At 44.6% G+C, this 22,961-nt stretch overlaps 3 protein-coding genes across 5 annotated transcripts; all 3 read right to left on the reverse strand.

The window, feature by feature from the left end:
• Positions 1-385: 385 nt before the first annotated feature.
• amigo1 (adhesion molecule with Ig-like domain 1) lies at positions 386-3,282 on the reverse strand. Its single transcript, XM_061302360.1, has 2 exons — positions 3,146-3,282; positions 386-1,980 (listed from the first exon to the last, which is right to left on the reverse strand). The coding sequence occupies exon 2, from the start codon at positions 1,874-1,876 to the stop codon at positions 386-388; it is 1,491 nt and encodes a 496-aa protein (XP_061158344.1). The 5' UTR covers positions 1,877-1,980; positions 3,146-3,282.
• Positions 3,283-6,067: 2,785 nt separating this feature from the next.
• grm6a (glutamate receptor, metabotropic 6a) lies at positions 6,068-14,968 on the reverse strand. The gene is made up of 16 exons (XM_061301741.1): positions 14,813-14,968; positions 12,352-12,878; positions 10,669-10,885; positions 9,958-10,093; positions 9,727-9,881; positions 9,373-9,513; positions 9,002-9,208; positions 8,722-8,861; positions 8,522-8,644; positions 8,138-8,402; positions 7,776-8,011; positions 7,044-7,205; positions 6,822-6,971; positions 6,612-6,752; positions 6,420-6,537; positions 6,068-6,308 (listed from the first exon to the last, which is right to left on the reverse strand). The coding sequence occupies exons 2-15, from the start codon at positions 12,826-12,828 to the stop codon at positions 6,448-6,450; spliced, it is 2,640 nt and encodes an 879-aa protein (XP_061157725.1). The 5' UTR covers positions 12,829-12,878; positions 14,813-14,968; the 3' UTR covers positions 6,068-6,308; positions 6,420-6,447.
• Positions 14,969-15,312: 344 nt separating this feature from the next.
• LOC133169725 (cyclin-dependent kinase 16-like) lies at positions 15,313-22,940 on the reverse strand. 3 transcript variants are annotated; one of them, XM_061302151.1, is made up of 18 exons: positions 22,802-22,940; positions 21,297-21,467; positions 20,971-21,117; positions 20,594-20,715; positions 19,820-19,948; positions 19,680-19,736; positions 19,484-19,598; positions 19,183-19,277; positions 19,043-19,105; positions 18,841-18,964; positions 18,500-18,620; positions 18,292-18,389; positions 18,094-18,199; positions 17,945-17,987; positions 17,750-17,840; positions 17,434-17,499; positions 17,315-17,356; positions 15,313-17,230 (listed from the first exon to the last, which is right to left on the reverse strand). In XM_061302151.1, the coding sequence occupies exons 2-17, from the start codon at positions 21,412-21,414 to the stop codon at positions 17,319-17,321; spliced, it is 1,533 nt and encodes a 510-aa protein (XP_061158135.1). In that variant the 5' UTR covers positions 21,415-21,467; positions 22,802-22,940; the 3' UTR covers positions 15,313-17,230; positions 17,315-17,318. The 3 variants fall into 3 exon arrangements, with proteins under 3 accessions (XP_061158135.1, XP_061158144.1, XP_061158126.1); XM_061302160.1 differs by having other exon boundaries at positions 15,313-17,356; positions 20,594-20,712; XM_061302142.1 differs by having other exon boundaries at positions 15,313-17,356.
• Positions 22,941-22,961: the final 21 nt, after the last annotated feature.

Consider the following 22,961-nt stretch of genomic DNA (forward strand, 5'->3'; position numbering starts at 1 on the left):
AGGACTCAGGGGAACACTGTACCTATGCTACTATATGTTCTAGGCGAGAAGCAATTGCAAATATTGGCCTGATATCATCCATGACACCCTGACCTATGTCTCAGTGGAGGTCCTCAGCATCATGGTCATCCGCATGAGTAAAAGGAGGGCAACTGGACTCTTCAAGGTCAATAACTCAGAAGAGAGCAGTTGCTTCCATTCACCTTTGGGTTGTTGTTTAAACTGCTGAATAGTCCAGTTACCTGGAAAACATCCTGAGATGTCCACTCCTTGTTCCTTCACAGTATGTCATTCAATAAGTGCTACACATTAGAATGCTGGAAAAAAAACGATCCTGCGTGTTGTTCCTCCTCCTCCTCATCTTTGCCCCCCCCCCTCCCCCCCCTCAGACCATCATGGGCGTGTCTGAGAAAACGGAGCTGATGGACTCCGCGACGGACTTCTTCCTGGTTCCTTTCATCAGCGTGCGAGCTTCCGCCTCTTCGTCATCCTGGTCCTCGTTGGGGTTCAGCTTTCCGTTCTGGCCCCGCGCCTCCTTGGCGTCTGTGAAGACCACATGCCTGTTGAGCGCTGAGGGGTCGCCTCCGTGGGTGGGCGTCACACTCAGCACGGATGAGCGGATGCTGTCGTCACCCTGGCCTTTGCCCTTGCCGGGGCAGCAGAAGCAGCGGCACGGCGTCAGGTAGAGGTAAACCAGAACCAGGACCACGCTGGCCAGGCAGCCCACCAAGGTAGTGTACGCCGTGTTGAGGGTATCGCCACTGCCGTCCATGGTGAAGTTGTGCACCTTCAGGACCACATAGATGGTCTCGTTGAAGGCCTCGCTGGTAGCCAAGCAGGTGTAGGTTCCAGAGTCTTCTAACCGGATTGGACTGACTCGCAGGCTGCCGTCCGACAAGACTTTGGCCGTCTGGTTTCCGTCGGGAATCAGCGCAGATGGACCGGGAAGCATCCAGGTCTTGAGCATGTTCCTACGCTTGGTGTCGCAGCCCAGGATCAGCGTCTGCTCCAGAAAGGCTTCCTCTTCTGCCTCCTTGAAGGTACTGCAGTTCATGCTGTCGCCACTCAGGCTAAACACATCCACTTGCTTCTTCTGCGGGCCCGGCAGGATGCAAGTGAAGTCATCTCTGAAGTCCACCACGGAGTTGAGCTTGCGGAGGGCCCAGTGGGCGACCAACGTGTAGAGGTCACAGTGGCACGGCAGCGGGTTGTTGTGGAAATAGAGGCCGTTTTTTAACCAGGCGGGCAGCGCCCCCATCTCATCCAGAGGAAGCTTTTTAATCTTGTTGGACGACACGTCCAGCAGGTCGAGCTTCTCCAGGCGAGACTTCTCCCTGATGAGCTCCACGGGGAATCTGGAGATTTGGTTGTGGCTTAGGTAGAGCTTCTGGAGGTTGAGTGTGGTGAGGAAGGCTGAGTGCTCAATCTGGGTGATTTTGTTGTTGTACAACAGGAGAACCTCCAGGTTGACCAGCGGCTCAAACACAAACTCGTCCATATGCTGCAGGCTGTTGGAGGACAGGTCCAGATAGCGCAGGTGCTTCACGTTCACAAAGGCTTCCGAAGACAGGAAGATCATACCGTTGTGGCTCAATAGCAGGTTGCGGAGTTTCGGGAGCTTCACCGTGGTCCACTCCGACTTCAGCCTCACAATGTCATTATAGCTGAGATCTAGGACGGCCGTGTAGAGCGGCAGGCTCATCGGTACGCTGCTCAGGTTCATCTTGGAGCAGCTTAGGATGTTGGAGGCGCAGATGCAGGGTGCCACCGATGCCCCCCCTGGAGGCCATAGCAGGCCCATGCACACTACCAAGGACAGGGCCCAGTCCAAGCAGTTGTTCCTGAGCTGCTGTTTTCTGCTGGGCGGCTGCGACATGCTGGCTGACTGGCTGCAGATTGATTTCTACACCGAAGAGGTGGGCTGTGATTTCAGTTCCAGAAAACAGTCGCTGAAGAAGCCTGGGACATTGCTTAGTGGGGCTGAAAAGGACGGAAGCAAACAGAAAACTTTCAGTCTTCCCTCTGATCAAGTTCAGTGAATTGGAGGACAATTTCTATTCAGTTTTACATCTTCTTTTGTCTAGGTTTTCAATTTGTACATTACAAATCCCATTTCTAAATGCAACGAGCAGAGGGGGGAGGACCCCCCCCCCCTCACAAAAATAGTGAGAACACAATGGCAAATAAACAAAACACCACTATTAACTACCCGATGCCTTATAATAAATTCCATTTTTCTTGCGGAAGCATACTCTCATACTGCTAATTTTAGAAATAGATCACCAGACAGAGTCAAGCTCCTCCCACGGCCATCTCAGTGCCCAGACCTCACCAACCGCATTGACAATCGGTGGAGTGAGCTAAAGAGGTGAGTGAAGAGAGGAACCAGGTTGCTGGGTGATTTAGAGAGGTTGTGCAAAGGGAAGTTTATTATTATTTATTTTCAAGTTTGGGTTTAACTGCTTTTTTTAAATGTTGTTCCAATATTATTGTCGAAGTATTAGAAGTTAAAGTAGCAGTAGTTTCCGATAACTAAGGAGGGCAGTGTACTTTACAGACTTTACTGTACATGATAATCAGAGGTAAGTTTGTCTTGACCAGCAAAAACTAACATAAGCATTGATTTATAGCCCAGTAACTGTAATTTGCTTAATACAAATAAAATGATGGTTTAGCTGGATAAATCTTGTTTTTTCTTTGACATAAGTTAACCCCCCCCCCCCCCAATGGTCTGGTTTTCAGAATTGTTCGTGGCTAAACTGTCCTGCAATTCTGGAAAACAAAAGCACCAAAACAAGATGAAAATAAATAAAAGCAAAATGGGAAGAAAAAAAACGTGCAAAAATATCAGATTTTGCATTGATTTTGAAAAAAAGCAGCACGTTTTTAAGCATAATTTAAATGTAGGAACCCTGACTGCACTTGTCCTCGGGAGAAGAAAAAAAAACACGTCCTTCATTCATCTTGTCCTTCCATTGACAGCACATCGCGTCACGTGCATCATCTCGCACATCTATCCGTTCATTCTTTAGGCTTCGAATAAACCACCAGGCGTTGTACCTTCATCATACACCAATTAAATTTGTGCTGCAGCCTTGAGAGGGCTTCCGTTGAGGAAGAAAACAAGCAAGATGGAGACGCTTACCTTCATCTTTGAAGCCCGGCGCCTGCTGTCGTGACATGCAGATGGCGTCCCCAACCTCTCACGAGATAACCTCGCCAATGTTATTGTGCCGCTGCGGTGTTGGCTTGTGACGCGTTTGCGCCAAAAGAAAGTGCGCCCGCAAGACTGAGGGTGAGGAAGATGAAGATGCACAGAGCATGCGCACACGCCATCGCCCTCCCGGCCAGCCTTGAGTCTCAATCAAAACGCGCAGCGGAGGTCAAACACTCACACACCGCGGTAAGAGTACAAAGAAAAGAAAAGAAAAGAAAAGAAAAGAAAAGAAAAGAAAAGAAAAGAAAAGAAAAGAAAAGAAAAGAAAAGAAAAGAAAAGAAAAGAAAAGAAAAGAAAAGAAAAGAAAAGAAAAGAAAAGAAAAGAAAAGAAAAGAAAAGAAAAGAAAAGAAAAGAAAAGAAAAGAAAAGAAAAGAAAAGAAAAGAAAAGAAAAGAAAAGAAAAGAAAAGTTTAAATTAAGCAAATTTCCACCCAAGTTGCTCTTATTATCTTACATTTGTGTGACGTGTTAGAGCTACATTTCAAAACAGAAACATTTGGAATTTTTCATTGCCTTAATTTATTCATTGTACGTGCCTTCTTATTTTGACTTTTCGTATTGTTTACTTGAATGTGTAATATGTCACCGTGGGATAGTAGGAAATGCAATTTCGATCTCTTTGTATGTCTTGACATGTGAAGAAATTGACAATAAAGCAGACTTTGACACACACACACACACACACACACACACACACACACACACACACACACACACACACACACACACACACACACACACAGTGTATTTGTCATTGGGTTGCCAGCTCATTGTGTCTCCATTGCTGACGTGCTTGCAGAAGTTAATGATTAATCAGAGATTGATGACATCATGGAGAAAACCAGATGCTCTTCTGAGCCCTTTAACAAAGGTTAGGATTGTCAAGGAGGGTTTCAAAATAAAGTTAGAGTTTAAAACAAGGGCAAGGGTTTCAAAGTAGGGTTTAAATTTCAGATTGAGGTTTTAAACTAGGGGTTTTTTTTAAATTAGGGTTTCAAACTTTTTACGGTTTCAAATTACAGTTTTAAAGACCAGTTAGAGTTTCAAGTTAGGGTTGAGGTTTCAAATGAGGGTTTTTAAGCAGCGTTAGGGTTTTCAAGTAGGGTTTCAAACTAGGGTTGAACTTCTAAAACGAGACTTTCCTATATTAGTAGAGGTTTCAAAATTGGGTTTTAAAGTCACATTTCAAGGGTTAGAGCTTCAAAGTAGGGGTTTATGGTATGGTTTAGGTTTCAAATTAGGGTTTTAAACTAGGGTTAGTGTTTCCAAGTAGAGTTTCAAACTATTGTTATATTTTCAAATTAGGGTTTTAAACTAGGGTTGGGGTTTCATACTTTGGTGAGCATAAAAAAAATAGGGTGTTAAAATTGCATTCCCAGTTGATAGTTATTTGGGAGCAAGAAATGGGAGAATGATTTTGACAGCCGAGGAAACACACCTCGGAGCTAAACCGCAGATGAGAGGCCATGGGCGGCGGTTGCCTGGCAACAGCATCCCCATTGCAGCACAGTCAGACTGAGCATGAATCACTTTCAGATGAATAAGTCTCACCACAGGCACGTCGGGCACTGAGTTGAGACACGCCTCAGCGCACTTGCACCGAGTGACGATTATTAACGTTCTGCACTTTACTTCTCTGTTAGTGTTTGTCACCATTTTGAGAGCTTTTCTCACTAAATGTTTGGAAAATTGATCCCCTGAAGCCCCTTTGACTTACCAACATTAAATTTGTCAGGCATCTCTATCATGGGCAGACCCACAAAAATTTCCCCAAAAGCCATGTCAGAAAACAGCTATTTTGATTTGAAGCAATTATTTGGGGGGCTTTCTGGAAACACCCAATTAGGACAAACTTGTCACAGAGATTTTGTCCAATGGCATGGTTTCTTACTGTACACATTGTTGTTAAAGAAAATATCCTAAATTATCCCCCGAGATTAATGAAAATGCACAATTGATGCCCTCCAAGAAAAATAGTTTGTAATTGCCTGCAAGTACCTCAAAAGGACTTTTTGATGAAGCAGAGTGGCTCCCTGGCTGAACCGGTTGCACACAGAGCTGACCAACCATCCGCACTCACACCTATGGGCAGTTTAGAGTGTTCAATCGACCTGCCATGCATGTCAGGAATCGGGCAGTACAGCCAAATGCAGAGTGACACACATTTATTTAATAAGGGGAAGTGGAAGCGTAGGCTCGCAGCTGGGTGATTCTGGTGAGCGGCGACGACAAGGGAGGCTTGACATGGAGCGCCGCTGGAGAGCGCGACGGGCAAGGCACGGAGAGACGACGTGTGCTTACGGAGGTCGTAGTTGAGGTCGAGCGTGGAGCCAGGGCGGGGGGGCGATCAGGACTTGGTCGAGATCAGGCGAACAGCTGGCAAGACAAGACTGGTAAAAACAGGTCAGCACAAGAGTCAGACAGGTCAACCGCAGTGAGCTCACGAATAGCATCACGGGACGGACTGACAATCTGGACTTGCACTGGCTCCGCTGATATAGTCCGCTCAGCAAGCCAGTGGCAGCCAGTGACAGCGATCATGCTGATTGTAGGGGCGCGGCCGAGCGGCAGGTGCAATGCATGTTTCTGAAAGGTGGGAGGAAACCAGAGTACCCCGAGAAAAACTCACGCAGGTACGGGGAGAACATGCAAACTCCACACAGGGTGCCATAATTAAACCTGCAACCTCTAAACTCTGAGGCGGACATGCAAACCAGCAACGCAATACCTATAATCTAACATATGTACGTACGTGTGTGTGCGTGCGTAAGCCTCTATGCACGTGCTGAACCCCATGCAGCAAGGCTGCCTCATTTCTTCCTGCAGGGGGCGACATTGACTGACACATCATCATCCAACGTGTTTATTTTCTTGATGTATGAAATGTTTGAACACGATAACGCGCATTTATTGCATCAAAGCACATTTGGACCAAATTATGCTGAAAGAAACCTGGACACATTGTTGAATGAATACATCATTTGTGAATAAACCTATTTGAAATGGAACCATTTGCAGAGGAGTGAAAACGTGAACTTCAGATGACAGTGACGTCATCAGGTTGTTCGCAGGGATTGGTCAAATGAGGCCCTGTGAAGAAAACAGCACAAACTGACCAACTCAAATGCAACACCACTATTTGCCATTTGAGCGAAGCATGTACAAAAAAGATGAATGCTGAAACAAGAGTGTTCCTTGTACCTTCATCCATATTAAGCGTGCCTTGCATTTATTGCGTTCTGTCGGGCTCAAACATGCTCTTTCCATTCTGATTCAGCTTGATGGATTTGTGAGACACCTGAGCAGCCTGGACAACACCCTGCCGGACAACCAGTGTCACCATTGGAGACGACTTGACCACATGAGAACGTCACCTTATCCGTTCCTCCTCACCTTGAAGCTCCTCTTTCTCTTCTGGATGTTCTGCTCAGGCTGAAAGAGGATGACGTAAACTTTGGGCATGTAAAGCATTCCGAGGGAGACGGACGCACTGAGAGTCATGGACACGGTCAAAGTCGCCGTCTGGATGAACATCTGTAGGGAGGACACCGTCTTCAGAGGCTACAATGCAATCTAGATTACGGCTCCAGTTGCGGTCTTCACCTTTTCCGTGGATTGGGCTGTACCAAAAAAGATGGGTACGAAGGCCAGCCAGACGATGCAGGTGGTGTACATGGTGAAACCGATGGGTTTTGCCTCGTTAAAAGTCTCCGGGACGCCCCGGCTTTTCACGGCGTACACGGTGCACGTCACCTAACAACACAAACCAAGTGGGTCATGCGTCGCCGGGTCGCTTTGCTCAGTGGGTGGGGCTTGACCGCTTACCATGAGCACGATACTGTAGCTGAGGCAGCAGATGATTGACAGATCAGACATGTCACACTTGAGAATCCCTCTGGCCAAGTCAGGGTTCGGGGGACGGAGCTCGTCGTAGTCGACAATGGTGTGAGGCGGCACCACGGCGAACCACACAAACACGCCAAACACCTGACGCAAGCGCACACACACACAGGTCTGATTCATATTTCCATCTCGCTCAGCTTAATTCACCAACCTACCAAACTAGCCAACCAATCAAACCAACTGATGGACAAATCTACTAATAATCAATCAACTGACCAAAAAAGTAGCCTTCAATTGATCCCCCGCATAAAACAACCAATTGACCTACCTAATCTCCAAACTAAACAAATCATTTGAGTAAATAACCAATAATGCAAATCATCCAGTGGTTTTAACCAAGCAGATTTTAATTCTAATGATAATAAAGTCAAAATTCTAAATCAATCAGGGCAGGGATTCGGAAACTAAGGTCCAACAAATTTGAATAATTTGGGAAAAAGTATTTCTTTGAACCCCCTATATCAAGAACTACTGGGTCAATATTCTCAAAACAAGTATTGTTGGAAAGGGAATTCAACAAGCAGACAACCAAACAAAACCACATTTAACCAAACCAAATGATCAAACAACAAATCTACACCGAACTAACTTCCACTTTTCTTGCTGACCTACAGTACACATGAGGCCGGCAGAAACAGGAAGTGATGTTCTCACCTGGACCGAGACCAGGATGAAGGTGATGAGCAGCTGCGAGGTGGGGCTGATGAACTTGGGCGGCGTCACTGAGCGTTTGCCCTGTTCGAAGATGCGATAGATGCGGTTGGTTTTGGTCAACATAGCGGAGTACGTGATGGCCATGCCCAGGCCCAGCAGAAGGCGACGGAACGCGCACACGACCACGCCGGGCTCGGCGATCATCAGGAACGTGATCAAGTAGATCAAAAAGATCCCTGAGAGAGGACAGCATGTCGCATCATGACATCATACATTTTCTTTAGTGTCCATGTATTTCACCACTATGTATTGTATACCTACTACTATATATGGTGTGTGCCTGTCTTTCACATGTCACCAACCTGTCAGTAGAACATAGCTGAGCTCCCGTCCAGAGGCTCTGACAATGGGCGTGTCGTTAAATCGGACGAAGGTGATAACGACCGTGCAGGTCGCCAGGATACCGAGCATGGAAAGGGAGGCGGGCACCAAGGCCCACAGCGAGTTCCACTCCAGTTTAATGATCGGCGTCGGACGACAGGCGGTCCTGTTCGGGACCGGCCGCATGTCCGCCGGACAGGTCTCGCAGGTGAACTGGTCCACTTGGTACTGATAGCCGTCACAGAGCTGGAGACATTGGGCGTGGTCGAAATTATTGTTCAAATGCCTTCTTCGATCATGCCGTGATGATTGCGGAGGTGCGAGAATTCAGCAACATGCAAACAGACAGACAAGGTTATTATTACCTCACAGTGCCAACAACAGGGGACCCCATTGACCATCTTCTTCCTCTCTCCAGGTTTACAGGGTAAACTGCAAATGGAGTCTGGCAGTGACTTATCTCCTCCGGACCACTGCATCTCCTCCAACTGACAGACACACGCACATTAGATCTCCTACGGTCACACGATAGGCCATAAACGCTTGGGACCGATCCAAGACTTACATTGAGACGCAGGTTGTTGGTCCACTGGCCAATGACGTGGTAACCAGGGTGACTGTGATTGGTCATCTGGAACTGGAAGATGTCGTAACGGCCGGGAGCGTCTCCATTCTCGTTGAATAAGACGCTGGTACCGGCACTTCCTGTTGGGAAGAAAGAAAGAAACACCCGCTTTTGACTTGGTGAGCCCCTTCGACTCTGCTTTGTGTGTGTGTGTGTGTGAATGGACTGACTGATGTTCATATCGTGTTTGTGTGTTTCATTGGACGTAAAGGGATCTGACCGTTGAAGTTGACGTCTCGGATGTAGCTCAGCAAGGAGCGTCCCTCCACCGGGTCCATGGCGCTGCAAACGCCGCCGTCGGGTCGGTCGCCACAGAGCTGTTGCTGCATGCTGTTCAGGGCGTAGGCCACGGCGTAAACGGCGTCAATTACAAACTGAACCTTGCCCTCCTGCTCGTACGGAGAGTCCCGGCCGATTCTCTCCTGGCCTGGGGGGGGGGACAAGGAGGGAGGGACAAAATTTATCCCAAATTTGTGATCGTTTGTAACGTCATCATTTTCCGATCCATCAATGACGGCATGAATCGGATTCGGAAAATAAGACATGACAATCAGTTGTACCCGACCGACATCCAATGGAATCTGAACCCACCTGTGCATTTCTTCTTGCCAGGGTCCACTTCGACACCAGGTCGGGTGAGTTTACAACGGAAATCGTCTTCCCAGAACTCATTGAACCAAATGTTTCTGCGATTGTTCTCCAGAGAGCGAGACACGAAGTACTGATCAAAGCCTGGAATCGATGTATTAATGGCATTTCCATTCATTTCAGTGGAAAAGGATTATTTCAAACACATGAGTTTTGAGTTACAAACATGCTGACAGGACATACTAACTCATATCTCAAGGCACCACTATAGACAGTACACACACACCTGTACAAATAGATAATCAGACAATACATGCTCGGTACACACACACACACGGGCAGACAGCGCGTCCTTACGGTCTATGGACGCTCGTTTGGGCAAGATGGTAACGGCCCCCTCGGCGACATCCTCCAGCTCCATGACGGGCGAGCTCTTTGCCCCCCAGCTGTCGGAACCCACAAACAGGAAGTGTCCCGTCAGGTTGGCACGCTTGGCCGCCTCCAGGACCTGTCTGGCACAACCACAGGGGCGCCTAAATTAAGTGAGGTGCCCCAAAGGTGGGAGTGATTTGGCGCCCAGCGTTTTACTTGATGTCGTCCTCGTTGGCAAAGATGATGACCCCCCTGGCGTTGCTGGTCTCCATCAAGCGACTGACGATCTTGTCAAACTCGCCGTCCGTCGGCTCACGGGGAATCTTCACAGACTGGGCGATACATACGCCACCTGGGATAAACACAGCTATTACATTGACATAACATGACTCATGCCAAAACTAGGTCATATAAAATGAAATACTAAATTAGTCTTCCTTTACATGTAATTTCTATATAGCATTAGAAATGATTCATTCTTCTTATTAGAATTGCATAAATGGCTGCGCACAAAGCAAAATTATTTTTATTAAAAGCCAAATTTATGCAGAAATAATAAAAACTAAAATGATTTTTAAAAACAAAAACGAACTGCATTTTACATTTACAAAACTAAATCAAATACATCTATTTATTTAGCGCTTTCACAACAGCTGTCGCTGTAACAAAGCTCTTTGTACTTCATAAAATAACAATCCAACAGAACCCATCGCAAAAAACATTGGCAATAATACAAACATAATATCCGTCACTGGAGCCACCGGTGGACACAACATTTTGTCGATGTGCCCATCTTTTCTATTTTTTTACGTTTGATCTGTAACGACGTCACGTTTATAAATTCCCGGAACAAAATGCAGACAATAATTGACAGCTCTTGAAATGACAAAAATACATTATCTGTGTATGTCACTAAAACAACCTCACCAGCCTCTCTTGAGATCTGCACGAAGGCGTCCACTCCGCTCTCACCATAGTTTCCCTCAGAGGCCAAGGTAGACACGTAGTTCCAGCCCAGAGCTTTAACGATGTCCAGCATGGCTTGTGCCTGGTACGAGTCCGGTGGAACCACTCGGGAGAAGAAATCGTAGCGATTGTTGTCGCTCAGTTCAGGAGCAGTCGACGCGTAGCTCACCTGAGGGATCTGAGCGACCAGTAGTTAGTAAAGTGGACTATGATTTTAAGTAATTTTACATACGTACATATATCAGGACCCAAATTAAGACATCTAGAACAAACCCTGAAAGTCCATCTACAGGACATTTGTTTTAGTTTCTGGACTATAAGCCAATACTTACACAAGCTTTGAGCCCTGTGATTTATAGTACAGTGTGGCTTACCTATGGATTTTTCATGATTTTTATGATATTGTATGAAGATGTCTATATTCTCTTATATATGGAAATGAAACATTATAACATCTGCAGCTGATAGTCCAATGCGGCTTGTAACAAAACGGGATTTTTCCATAGTTTTAGCTGTTGCGTCTTATATTTGGGTGCGCATATATATATGCATATTTATGTGTGTGTGTGTGTGTGTGTGTGTGTGTGAGACACACACACTCATACATACACACATAATACAGAACAAAGGGCAATCAAAAGGATTAGAGTTGTGCAACAGCATGAATGTGTGTCACACTTCAATCTAGTGAGTAACAATCACATTAGGACACATTGTGTGTGTGCGTGTGTGTGTGTTGACAGATTAGTCAGTGTTGTAACACAAGCACTTTTGCACAAAAAACAGACAACATTTCAAACCTGCAAAATGAGAAAAGAAAAAGGTTACCATGACAACCATGTTGGCATGTTCACTTTCTGTTATAATTATTGTATTATTTTTCTATAAAGGTCATCTTTAAACTCTCACCTGATTGTGTGTGAACCCCGTCGTGTTTCAGTGCAATGTTCCTTGACCCCCCCCCCAACCCCCCCCGCCCAACTTCTCCATGCATGAATACACCCGCAAGGATGCAGAAGTTATTAAAAAAATTGAAAGCAGCAGTGAAGCAGACACCAATTGATCCATAATTAATCAATCATGTGCAGACCGTTGCCCTGTCATTTCCATTAAACTAGAAGGTGTATCACACATTTCTAATGTGATGAAATATTTACAAATTTAAATTACAAAAAATTCATCAATTAATCCACAAATTATCCATCACCAAAAATGTTTGCAGCCAATCATAAGAATTTCTTCTAACTACAGTCTTAATACAGCTAATCAGTGGAATTTTGCTAACAGTATCTGGAGGGTAAGTTGTGGAGAAGAAAAGTGCTCGAAACAAAGTGACCGCAAGTTTGGAATCAACGTTCCAATTTTTTTTTTAAAAAAAACAAACATTTGCAAATATCTGCTTTTAATTTGGAGAAAAATAATTATAAATTAATTATAATAATAATAATAAATACATATATTTTGGGATATTTAACACCAAACCAGATTCAAATTTGCTGTTGAACACTGTCATTCAATTACCTGTGGAATAATCAATAGAATTGATTTGAATAATATCAATGGGGACAGTCCTACTGGCAACCAACCCAAGTGGTCAGTTGCGATAAGCAGAGGACAAAAAAGCAGCACGGCGGTGCAGGTTACCTCAAAGAGGCGCAAGATGTTGGCCACCATGATGGACACAGAGCTTGCAGAGGCCCCGATCACTGCCACGACGCGCTCGGGCTTCCGGATGAGGGGCGGCCGCCCATCAGAGCAGCGGATGTCGGATGTGTCCTTCTGGATGAGGGCCTGCACAAAGGTCAGCGACTGCTCAAGGGCGTACGTGTCCCGTGAACATGTGTCAAGGATGCGCGCGCCCAACGTGATGTTGGGCAGCAGCGAGGGGTCGCCGTTGATCTGGTCCAGCGCATACAACATGGCCTCCATGCGGTGGATGCCCTTCTCCTTCTTCAGCTCGCCACAGGGAAGGCCATGGGGTCCGCGGGCGTGAATGGGGAACAGGCCGCCCAGGGTGATGTCACCTGGGATTTTGATGGAGTGGGGGTGGAAATGTTGGTGGGAGGCCCACACCTGGACCGAAAGATCCAGGAGGAGGAGGAGGAGGACTGACGATGACATTATGATTCCGATTCTCACTTGACTATCTTCATCCTGCCAGTGTGTGGTGCCTGAGACGAATCAATACATTAATCAGTTAATTCAATTCTTTGAAAGGAAATACAATAATAACTCCTTCTTTGCAAATTCCAGGTTTGAAGATTTTTTTCAGAACAATTTCTTACTAATTTGTTCTGCCTCTTGTTAGATGTAATTCTACTCATCGCCACTTGATGGTGGCTCATTATTCACAATTCTGAGATGATATGCTCTGAGTGGTTGATGCAAACACTAAAGTTTGCTCTTTGAGAGGCATAAAACACACTGATAAGTGTTTTCAGTGAAGGGAAAAAACCCAGAAACTGTCGTATTGTATATTTTTATCCATTTGCTTTCTCGTAGTATGCAGTATGTGTTTGTATTACTTTTAAAAAAATACAGACCTTTGAAAAATAATTAAGTGCCACAAATACTACAAAACATGTCTTGAAAGTGTTTGAATAGGGTACTTGTATAGTGCAGATTTCACTTATTGTGATATGGTCTGGAGGATGAAGGAGGGATTACTCCACTGTAATGTTCATGAAGCCCTGCCACAAATAGCAAAAATTTGTGAATGGGAGCCCCCGCCCAACACGATTGCGCCAATATGGAGGTTAAGTTACAGCCACTCTGTTGAAAACAATTTGGCCTCACTTAGCATTGCTTTTTTTCTGTGGTGAATTCTCTTCGATGGTCAGCTGGTCTTCCAAACAAGATGGTAAAAAAGTGGCTGGCTTGGGGAAGGAAAACTTCAGTCACACATGGCTGATTGGGGAAAGATTTTATTCAACCGATGTCGGAGAGAAGTGTCTCGCGCCCTAGCCAAGATGTCGAGTCCCCTTGTCTACTCTCGTCCTAAACCTTATACTCTTGCGCTTCCCTCCACGCGGGAGCGCGCAGATGGGGCTGTTGGCTGACCTATGACCCCGCAGTTGCCTCCCCATCTCTACATCGTGTGTATCTTAGCAGTTGTTAATGGAAGCCAGATGTGTCTGGCGCCAACGAGTCTACCTTCCTGGACCAAGCCCCAAACAATCCCACACGAACCTGACCCGAACATGACCCGGTCACACTTAGGCTTACTAGTGAGATAAACATTGCATGATACCAGAATAAAAATACACTACATTTCAACAGACACTTTCCTTCACGTTCAAAGTATGACTACAGAGATGACCCTCCATCATTCAAAACATTGGCCCTGTTTGCTCGAACACTCTGTCAAGCAGGAGTGTCAGATCACTTGTACTTTTGACGTGTGACGTCAAGGTCCGTTGCCCCCATGTGAAAGGACCGATGCCCACAGCAATGTCCTGTGAAAAATACTTGCAGCACGGCGTTAAGTGCTTTTGACGCACAACAGGCGATTCCATTTTACTCAGCCGAACCACCTCTGGTAGGAGCTCACCAAACCCCCAGCTAAAAAGTTACATTTGTCTTTAAGATGTGCAACTTTACCGTCTGCACAGTGAATATTACTACAAGGTACATTTTAATTCGAATTATTTAAACACAATAGTGCACTTGAATTTGATGATGAAATGAACCCCTGCACCCACCCCAACTACTGCAATAGTGCAAGCAGGATTAATATCTATATCTGATTCAGGAATGTATTGCAGACTTACACGAGAAACTAACCGCTCCCTAGAAAACAAAATGTCGGACCAGAAGCGGCAGAAGTTGCGAGAAATTATGCACAAAATCGTCTTTTTACAGCTTGAAAACATGGTATTATGGCAGGGCAAGTTCAGGCAAGTGAGGAAAAATTCTACTTGCCCGTCTGCCATCGCTACTTGCCCCGGGCAATCGTTAGTTTCGAGCCCTGGATTCGCATGAATAAAACAACATTGGACCAATGTCAGCTGGTGAACGAACACTTCCAAATAAATTGATTAACACTGACAATAATAAACAAGGACAGTTGTTCAAATGTGTTGTAGTAATAAAGAATCTCACTTACAGAGGAAGTGCTTCCTCCCGGCCGGAGGGCTCACGTCCTGGCTGCCCCACTGTGGAAGTTCTGATTTGGTCAAGCTCACCAGACAGAGGGGGAAATGATCCACCTCATAACAGGCGTTCTAATCAGCAGTGGGTAAAATGTGTGTGTGTGTGTGTGTGCGTGCATAGGCGTTTAGAGTTGTGACACTGACCTCTAGTGGTGAAGGTAACAAATTGATGACATTGGGGATGCGTGTATGGAAATATAAGCAAAAAATATTATACAGAATAAAAGTAAAAAAAGACAAAAATTAAATATAAATACAATAAAAATTCATACAAATTTCAATTATTTTTTTATATCTGGTTTTATTTTCACTAAAACCACATATAAAACCACTTTTTTTGTTAAAGACCTCTAACAAACAAAAATCCTACTTTTCAACCATTTTAGCTGTTCATGTAATGTTAAGAAATGTGCTGACTTGATATCCCGACAACACACAAGAATAAGCTGCAGCGTTGAGAATAAATAAAAACTTTTAATATTTGGTGGTGTAAATATATTGCGAGTACAACACGAGGAGAAGACACTGGAAGAACGATGACGAGTCCCATCATGCATTGCGCTATATTGCAGAGAGCTTTGGTGTCATTTACAGAAGATGCAGAGAAAACAGAATCGAATCCGAAAACATTAAATACAAATCAAAAATACTCGACAGGAGTAAAACATGACAGGACACTGCAAAATAATAGGTTTCCCTTTTTGTGCAAATGAAAAAAGTTTGCCAACAATTCGGTTTTCTCTGCCTTTCTCAATAACAAATGAAAATGTAAACTCAGCCAACAATACTACATTCAACAGTCACATGATCAATTCGGCTCAGCCCATGTTGCATTCACATTTTGTGTGAAGTCAAATCTTTTTCAGCATGAGCAAAAGTACTCCTTCTGATCAGCACCAATTAAACACAGTCCCATTTCCTGGAGCTACAAGTCCATATAAATAATCATCATCAGAAAAATACAAACAAACACAGCAATCTAGTGTTAGTATTGGACATTCTGCGAGCTGATTGGACCGTTTGTGAGACAGAGACAGAGTCGACTTGCCGACGCCGACCAATCGGAGACGTGTGATGTCGTCACACTGTTGCGTCAAATGTATCTGAATCTGTTGATTAGGGGCGCCCTATTAAGAATCTGGAACAGGAATGGGCAAAATATATACAGCACCAATAGTTCTTCATCTTGGCCTACCCAACATTTATAAGATTCAAGAGTCCAAAAATATTTGTTTTACACATTGAAGTCTTTCTAAAATCTATGTATTCTTCTTTTTAAATCTCAGTTATATTATATGGTTATTGCTGACAAAATATTTGTTAATTGTACATACACTTCACTTTTTTTTTTTTAATTCCATTAAATAATTCAATAGAATCAAATGAACCATGAATAATAAATTGAAAAAAATATGAATGGGTATTTTCTTATTAAAATAATCTATTTCACATACATTGACACTTTTCCCTTGAACACAAAACAAATTTGCCCAGCCGTGTTCTAGAAGCTTGAACGGAGAGCTGCTGGCCAATTCGAAATGAAAACCTGTTCACACCGCAGCCATGTGAGATCTTCAATGTTTTACATGGGACATATTATGTCAAAAGTGATATTTTCATCTTTTGTATCTAAATTGTTGTGTGCCCGCCTGCCTAACAATTAAGTGAGAAGTGAAACAACCTAATCAATCTTTTCAGGGGGCTTTTCTTAAGATCCCTGGGAACGAGGTAGAATTGTATTCAGTCTCAATTATTACTTTTCTACATGCAATTGGAGAGCGTGCATCGTTAATTTCATTTTTCGAAAAGGTTGTGGAACACATTTTCAAGGGCTTGGGCAAGACTTGGTGGAATGGAAAAACTAAATAAATATACGGAATTATGATTTTCATGTTCTGAGAAATTTAGGGGCTGTCTGAAGGGTTCTTGTATGCAAGAACAGTAATTATTCAATTAATAATATCATAATATTAATTATAGAAAGAACTAGCAATTTTTTTTTCTAGCAATATATCAGGTGGCTTAAATTCAAAAAGTTGGATAAGTCAACAATTTGGGAGATTAGTGGCTGCTGGTGTGAACAAGGTTTTTGTTGCCGTGATGACAAAAAAAAGTGGACCAAAGAGGGCTTTTTAAGGCGTCCCTAATCAACAGGACAGACAAGTGTAGTGTGATTATTTACAGTAATAAACACAAACGTTGCTCTACAGTCACACGCAAAAACATGGCTTCCGGAAGAATACATCACTTCCTGTGCAAACACTTTAGCTCCAGCCGTGGCTAATCACTCCATAACCGTGAGATGTGATCAATGAGGCGACCAGAATGTTAAAACTGACCTCAGAGCAGTGACGTTCAGAAATATGGAAGACCTGTTGCCATGGACACAATGTCCTGTCTCACGATTGGTCGTTCATTCACTATGGCGTCTGCACGCAAACCTTTGCCTCACTGACCATGTCAGAAGAGAAGACTTCGTCTCCTGCTCAGACTGTTGACTGATGGAAGAAAGACTGTCGTCACTTATGTACAACAAACCCATAGGGTCCACATGTAGGCCGTATATGCGCGTTACCTTGATCTGCTGATCTTACTGCTTCTCGTTCCAGTTGAATCTCCGGCAGAGAAAAGATTGACGTCGCTGGAATAAGCAGAGTCTTCACTTTACTGGGTACTGCAGTAATAACTATGCCTAGTAGCACTCGCTTAATAGCTTGATAGGTACTGTTGTAAGTAGTAGTAATAGTACAGTAATACCATTCGAGTATTCAAGTAGTAATTGATGTTATGTAGAAGTATTAATCAATCATTGTTGTGTAGTACTAGTTCTGTCGTACTTGTGGTAATAGTAATGCAGTAATGGTTACAGTAGCGTTATAATGTGTACTTACTGTCAGGAAGTCTGCACACTCTGTTTCGAAGGTTACTAAAGTAGCAATGAGTCATAGCCTCAGCTGCTGAAGTCCGTTTCTTTCCTTCAAACTACACACACGCATAATAGCACAAATGACTTATGCTTTAATACACAAATACAATTTGTCTACACGTATGATTGGTGTGTGCGTGTGCATGGGGCGTTCACTGACCTGCAAGAACGTTGACAGCAGCTGCACACCATTGCTGCTGAGCCTGAAAAAGACACAATTACAAGATCATCATGTTGCGCATCCTTATTGGGCACATTTGGTATCCTGCCAACAAGAGTAACTGTGGTTGTGGATGAGGTAGTAATTACCGGGGCGTGTGATCGCCGAGGTTCTCCGCGGGGTACTGAGGATAATTTGTTGCCACAAATTCTTCGTTGGAACTGATTCCTGGCCAGCTCTCTTCAGTTGGTGTTCCTGTGAGCGTGAAAACACACACGCACGCAGACACTCTGTCAACATGGGTTTGTGTCACCTCTGATCCATTGTATTACAAGTTTGGTTCTGACCCAGCAACTTGAAGATGAAGTGGAGTTCCTCCTCCACTGTGGAACCAGGAAACAACGGCCGACCTGTTGTCATCTCGTACAAGATACACCCTACACCCCTAGACGTGAGCGTGCGCGCGCACACACACATACACATCCACATCCATACAGACAAATGAGGCAGGTCCATGTAGATGAAAGACAAGTGTGTGTTGTCATGGTAACTAACCACATGTCAATGTGTGTGGAGTAGTCGGTGCTGCCCAGTAGAATGTCTGGTGGGCGGTACCAAAGGGTTACCACCTCGTTTGAGTACGTCTTGGTCGGGATCGACTTGGCCCGGGCCAGACCTGCAACATCAAATCACATTGATATACTCGAAGCAAAAGGACATGGAATAGAACCACATGCATTAACGATAGAAACATGGACAGACTAGAACCACATGGAGGAGAAAATCCACCTATCGGGGGAACTTTGCAACCACATGAGCAAACTCTAGCACCATGTTGAAAATCACTTCATCCACGTAGAGAAGCACATAGACAAACAAAGACCACAGGCTCTCACCAAAGTCAGCCAGTTTGAGTTCTCCTCGCTCGTTGATGAGTAGGTTTTGGGGCTTGAGGTCTCGATGGAGAACTTTCCGGCGGTGACAGTAGGCCAAACCTCGGAGTAACTGAAAGAGGAAAAGCTGAGAAAGAAGAGAACAGATGGGTCAGGTCAAAACCTCCGCGGGCTCAAAGAGTTCAAGAATGAGAAGATGACGCACTTGGACGTTGTGCATATGGATGACGTTGCCGCAGTCGTCCAGATACTGTTTCAAATCTTTGTCCTGCAACACACAAATTCATTCATTGAGGCATGCAGCCATGTGAAAAGAGCGACACAAATGTGCCTGCATCTTCTCACCAGGTACTCAAAGACCAGTGTGAGGGACTTCTGTGTGTGGATGATGTCATGAAGCGTCACAATGTTGGCATGCTTCAGGTCCTTCAGCAGAGACACTGATGCAGACAAACAGCTTTTAGGGGCGGGGTTCAAATATTCAGATGAATCCGATTTTTGCTATTTGTGGCACAGCTCAGTCACACGATAGATTCAATCCGAAATCAGATTTTTGTGAAGAAAAACAAAAAAAAATCCCAGCCATATCCCCAAGGCATCATTCACTAACATGAACGCATACAACGCATGGGACCTCCACAAGCACCTTCTCTGATAGCCGTACACGGAGCTCCTTCTTCATGCTCCAGACGAATTTCCTTCAAAGCCACCAAGTTGTCTGTCAGTTTACTGCGGCCTTTGTACACGGTCGCATAGGTGCCCTGAACACAAACGTCAAAGATAAGACTGGTCAGAGACGGGACAAACAAAAAGAGAAGTGAGAGACAGGCAGCAGTTCGGACCTCTCCCAGTTTGTCTAGTTTGATGTACGTCTCCAGTTTGCCAAAGCCAATCTCTGACTGCACACAAAAGGACACGGGAGGATCAACGCCAGCAAACAATAATATCCATCGTCACTCGACACGACACGACAGAGAGTTACCAGAGAGACTCTACGCAACCGCCTGCTAATTGGCTGTTCAAAGAGAGCTGGACCAATCACATTGCACTTCTCCAGGTAGCCGTCTGGAAGACGGAGATCCGCAGGCAAGGACAAACGTTTGTTGATGTCCTGAGAAACACACAATGAACCAAACAGAGTGTCAGCGTGAACGTATGTGTATTCACGTTTCAGTTATGTAAACAGGGATGGCAAAATGTAAACCGATGATAATGATGTTATTTTGGGACTCGTGATTCATGCTGTTCAACGGCCAACCTGTTCTACTATGGCAACCGGCAGTGATGTTTGGGCATTGCAACTACGTTACTGGCTACTTGTCAAATAAGTCAAAGTTCAAGGAGAAACGAGAGTAGAGAAAGGCAGATGCTATCACTTTTAGAGGCAGAACTTCATCTTTACAGTAAGTAAAAGTGTATGAATTTGTCTCCATCTGCTATGACACTGGCTCGGGCGTTACGGAAAACGGATTCAAGCACGCCACACACCAGAATCTCAACTCAAATTTCTTTAAATAATGCTTTCACCAGAATTATTCAATTTTTTAAGGACTTATTAAAAAATAAAAGATTGCGCTCGCTTACTGAAAAGAATGTTCACCGCAGAGTTAGTCCAAGTCAACAGACATGTTTCAAGCTATGCTATGCCCCTCCCTCAATTCCTGCATAAACTTTGTTGTTTCAGGTGGTTATAGATGAAAAAGAAGCTATAAAAGCTACTAATATAGTATAAAAGCTACTAATAAAGTTGGTTTACCTCAGTGGAAATCTTCTTGGTCCTCAGTCGAACTCGAACTGGACTCTGGACGTCATCGGAAGACGACGTAGGCTCGTTTTCTCCGTCAGAGCTCATCTTGACGTCCTCATGTACGATCTCTACTTGGACACGGGAAGGCAGGAAGCAATGTGAGAACACACCGAAAGAAATGCAAGGCAAAAAGCAGGCAGTGTCGCCAATTTAACAGTCACTATAGAATCATTTCCACATTGCTTGGCAGAGGCAATCACAGAGCCAAAGCACTCTTTTGCACGGTATAAGGAGAAATAAAGCAAAAATCACTGTACGTGGAGAGAGAAAGAATACAAGATGCATTTTTGCTCAGAAAAATGGAAGACTTAATTTAAGGCTCCTACCCAGCCGGCTGCTGTGGTTCAAATATGAGCTCAGACTGCGTCCGAGACCTCGAGGCCGGCGGCTGTACGACTGGAAAAGAGACTGAACTGATGAAGATGACCCTCTGACCTTCACTCCCCCCGATGAGGGACGAAGCGAGCCAGCCTCTGAAAGGGTTACAACAAAAAACACAAAGTCTTTATTGTCATTGTGTGGTGCAGACACAACAAAATTGAGGTGCAAAATTGAAGATTAAAACATAAAAATCATCTAAACCCTCTATTGAATTTCACTAAATTATGCAGCTGATTTTTTTAAGTCTGGTTCTGTTGGGAACAAATATTACCTGAGTCGCTGTGTGATGTAATGTCCTGGTGGTCGCTCAGTGTGCGCTCTCCTCCCCCAGCCCCTCCCCTCCCCAAGGTGAGCGACAACTGCCGCTTGATCTTCCTCATCCTCTCCATGAGGGGGGGTCGTGAAGCTGAGGGGGGCGGGGCAGCCAGCGTGGACGACGCACCTGCGCACATGAAGTGAATGTCATCGAGGAAGGCTAACATGTAGCACGACAGCAATTTGAGGAACGAAACGAGAAGGCTTTGACGTCTTTCTCAAGAGGACTGCTAAAATAAAGCACAATGGCAATGTGAATAATTGAAGATCTACAGTAGTTAAATCAGTGTTATGTCTTGCCTTGTTTCATTTTATTGAACCTTTATTTAATAACAGTAATAACTGACAATCATTTCTTTCGGTGTTTCGGTTTTCGGCCTTGGTTTCCTCATTCAAGGTTTTCACTTTCGGCCAAGAATTTTTATTTCGGTGCATCCCTAGTTATGACAAAGGTCTCCTTTACTGTACACTGGACCAAACATGGTCTCACAAAACACAAAATGAGCATTTATTGGTTAATGCAATAAAAATTTTAAAAACACAATCAGTTCAGGGCTTCATCTGGGAAAGCCACTCCTGTAGTAACAGATTCAAGTTCTTCTGCTCGTTAATACAACCACCAGCAGTGCAACAAGCAAGACACATTTCAATGCAATGAGAGCTAATGATCACTTTGAAAAGCGTTCAAAAAACACCGCTTCATGAAGCAAAACTCATGGTAACCAATGGGAGCATTTGACCGGAAGTCTCTTGCCGGAAGTTCCACCCATATTGGTTGCGCCAGGACAGACCTCAGTAATAAACGTGATAGTACAGTGGCATAAATAGCACACTTCATTTACACTTCAAAAGTTTTAAAGTACTGCTTGAGCTCGCCGTTATTTCATTTGTCTCATTTCGTTATACATATTGCACATATAAATTACAGTAAAACTGTGTCCATTCTATAAGGTGAATATAAACTAATCTTGATCAGTGTCGTGAGGCATTTTCGCACAACAATTCAAACCAAACACTCCGAAACAAAAAAAGAATCCGTATGAGCTCACGGGCGCAACGCCTCTTGGGATGTATTTGATAGTCTTAGCGCTCTTCTTCACAAAGTGCATTGTGGGATACATTAAGGGCAGGATAATATGTGATCGCTAAATATTCGCAAAACACTATCAATTAAAAAACTCGCTAGATAACGTATGATGTGATTCCAGCTTGTTGTTGTTAGCTGTTAGCGACGGTGCCGTCCCACTTCCCGGCGATTTCGTGGGACCCGGCTATTCCATGGTTTAGGTTGCACCCACCAAGCTCTGGGTAGTAGAGGGGGCGTCTATTTGCTGCACCTCAAGCATTATAAATGTAGGCGAATCGGCGTGATCCCCGGCTTATCAGCCGCTAACATCGCGTCCGCTTCCCCTTTTCCTCTGCCCGTTACATCCAACGCGAACACAGCAGCGGGTTACTCACCGGGAGGCCCGGTCCCGGCGTCGCCCTGCTTGTCTTTGGCTCGGTTCAGCGTGACTGTGTGTGGGATTTTTCCTGCTCCCAGTAATCTGCCGCCATGTTGCTCCTTCGCACATTCGTGACGTCACGCACCCCCCTGCCACCGTCCTATGCGCGCGCACAG

The sequence above is a fragment of the Syngnathus typhle genome, linkage group LG2 (assembly GCF_033458585.1).
Source record: "Syngnathus typhle isolate RoL2023-S1 ecotype Sweden linkage group LG2, RoL_Styp_1.0, whole genome shotgun sequence".
Lineage (NCBI taxonomy): Eukaryota > Metazoa > Chordata > Actinopteri > Syngnathiformes > Syngnathidae > Syngnathus > Syngnathus typhle.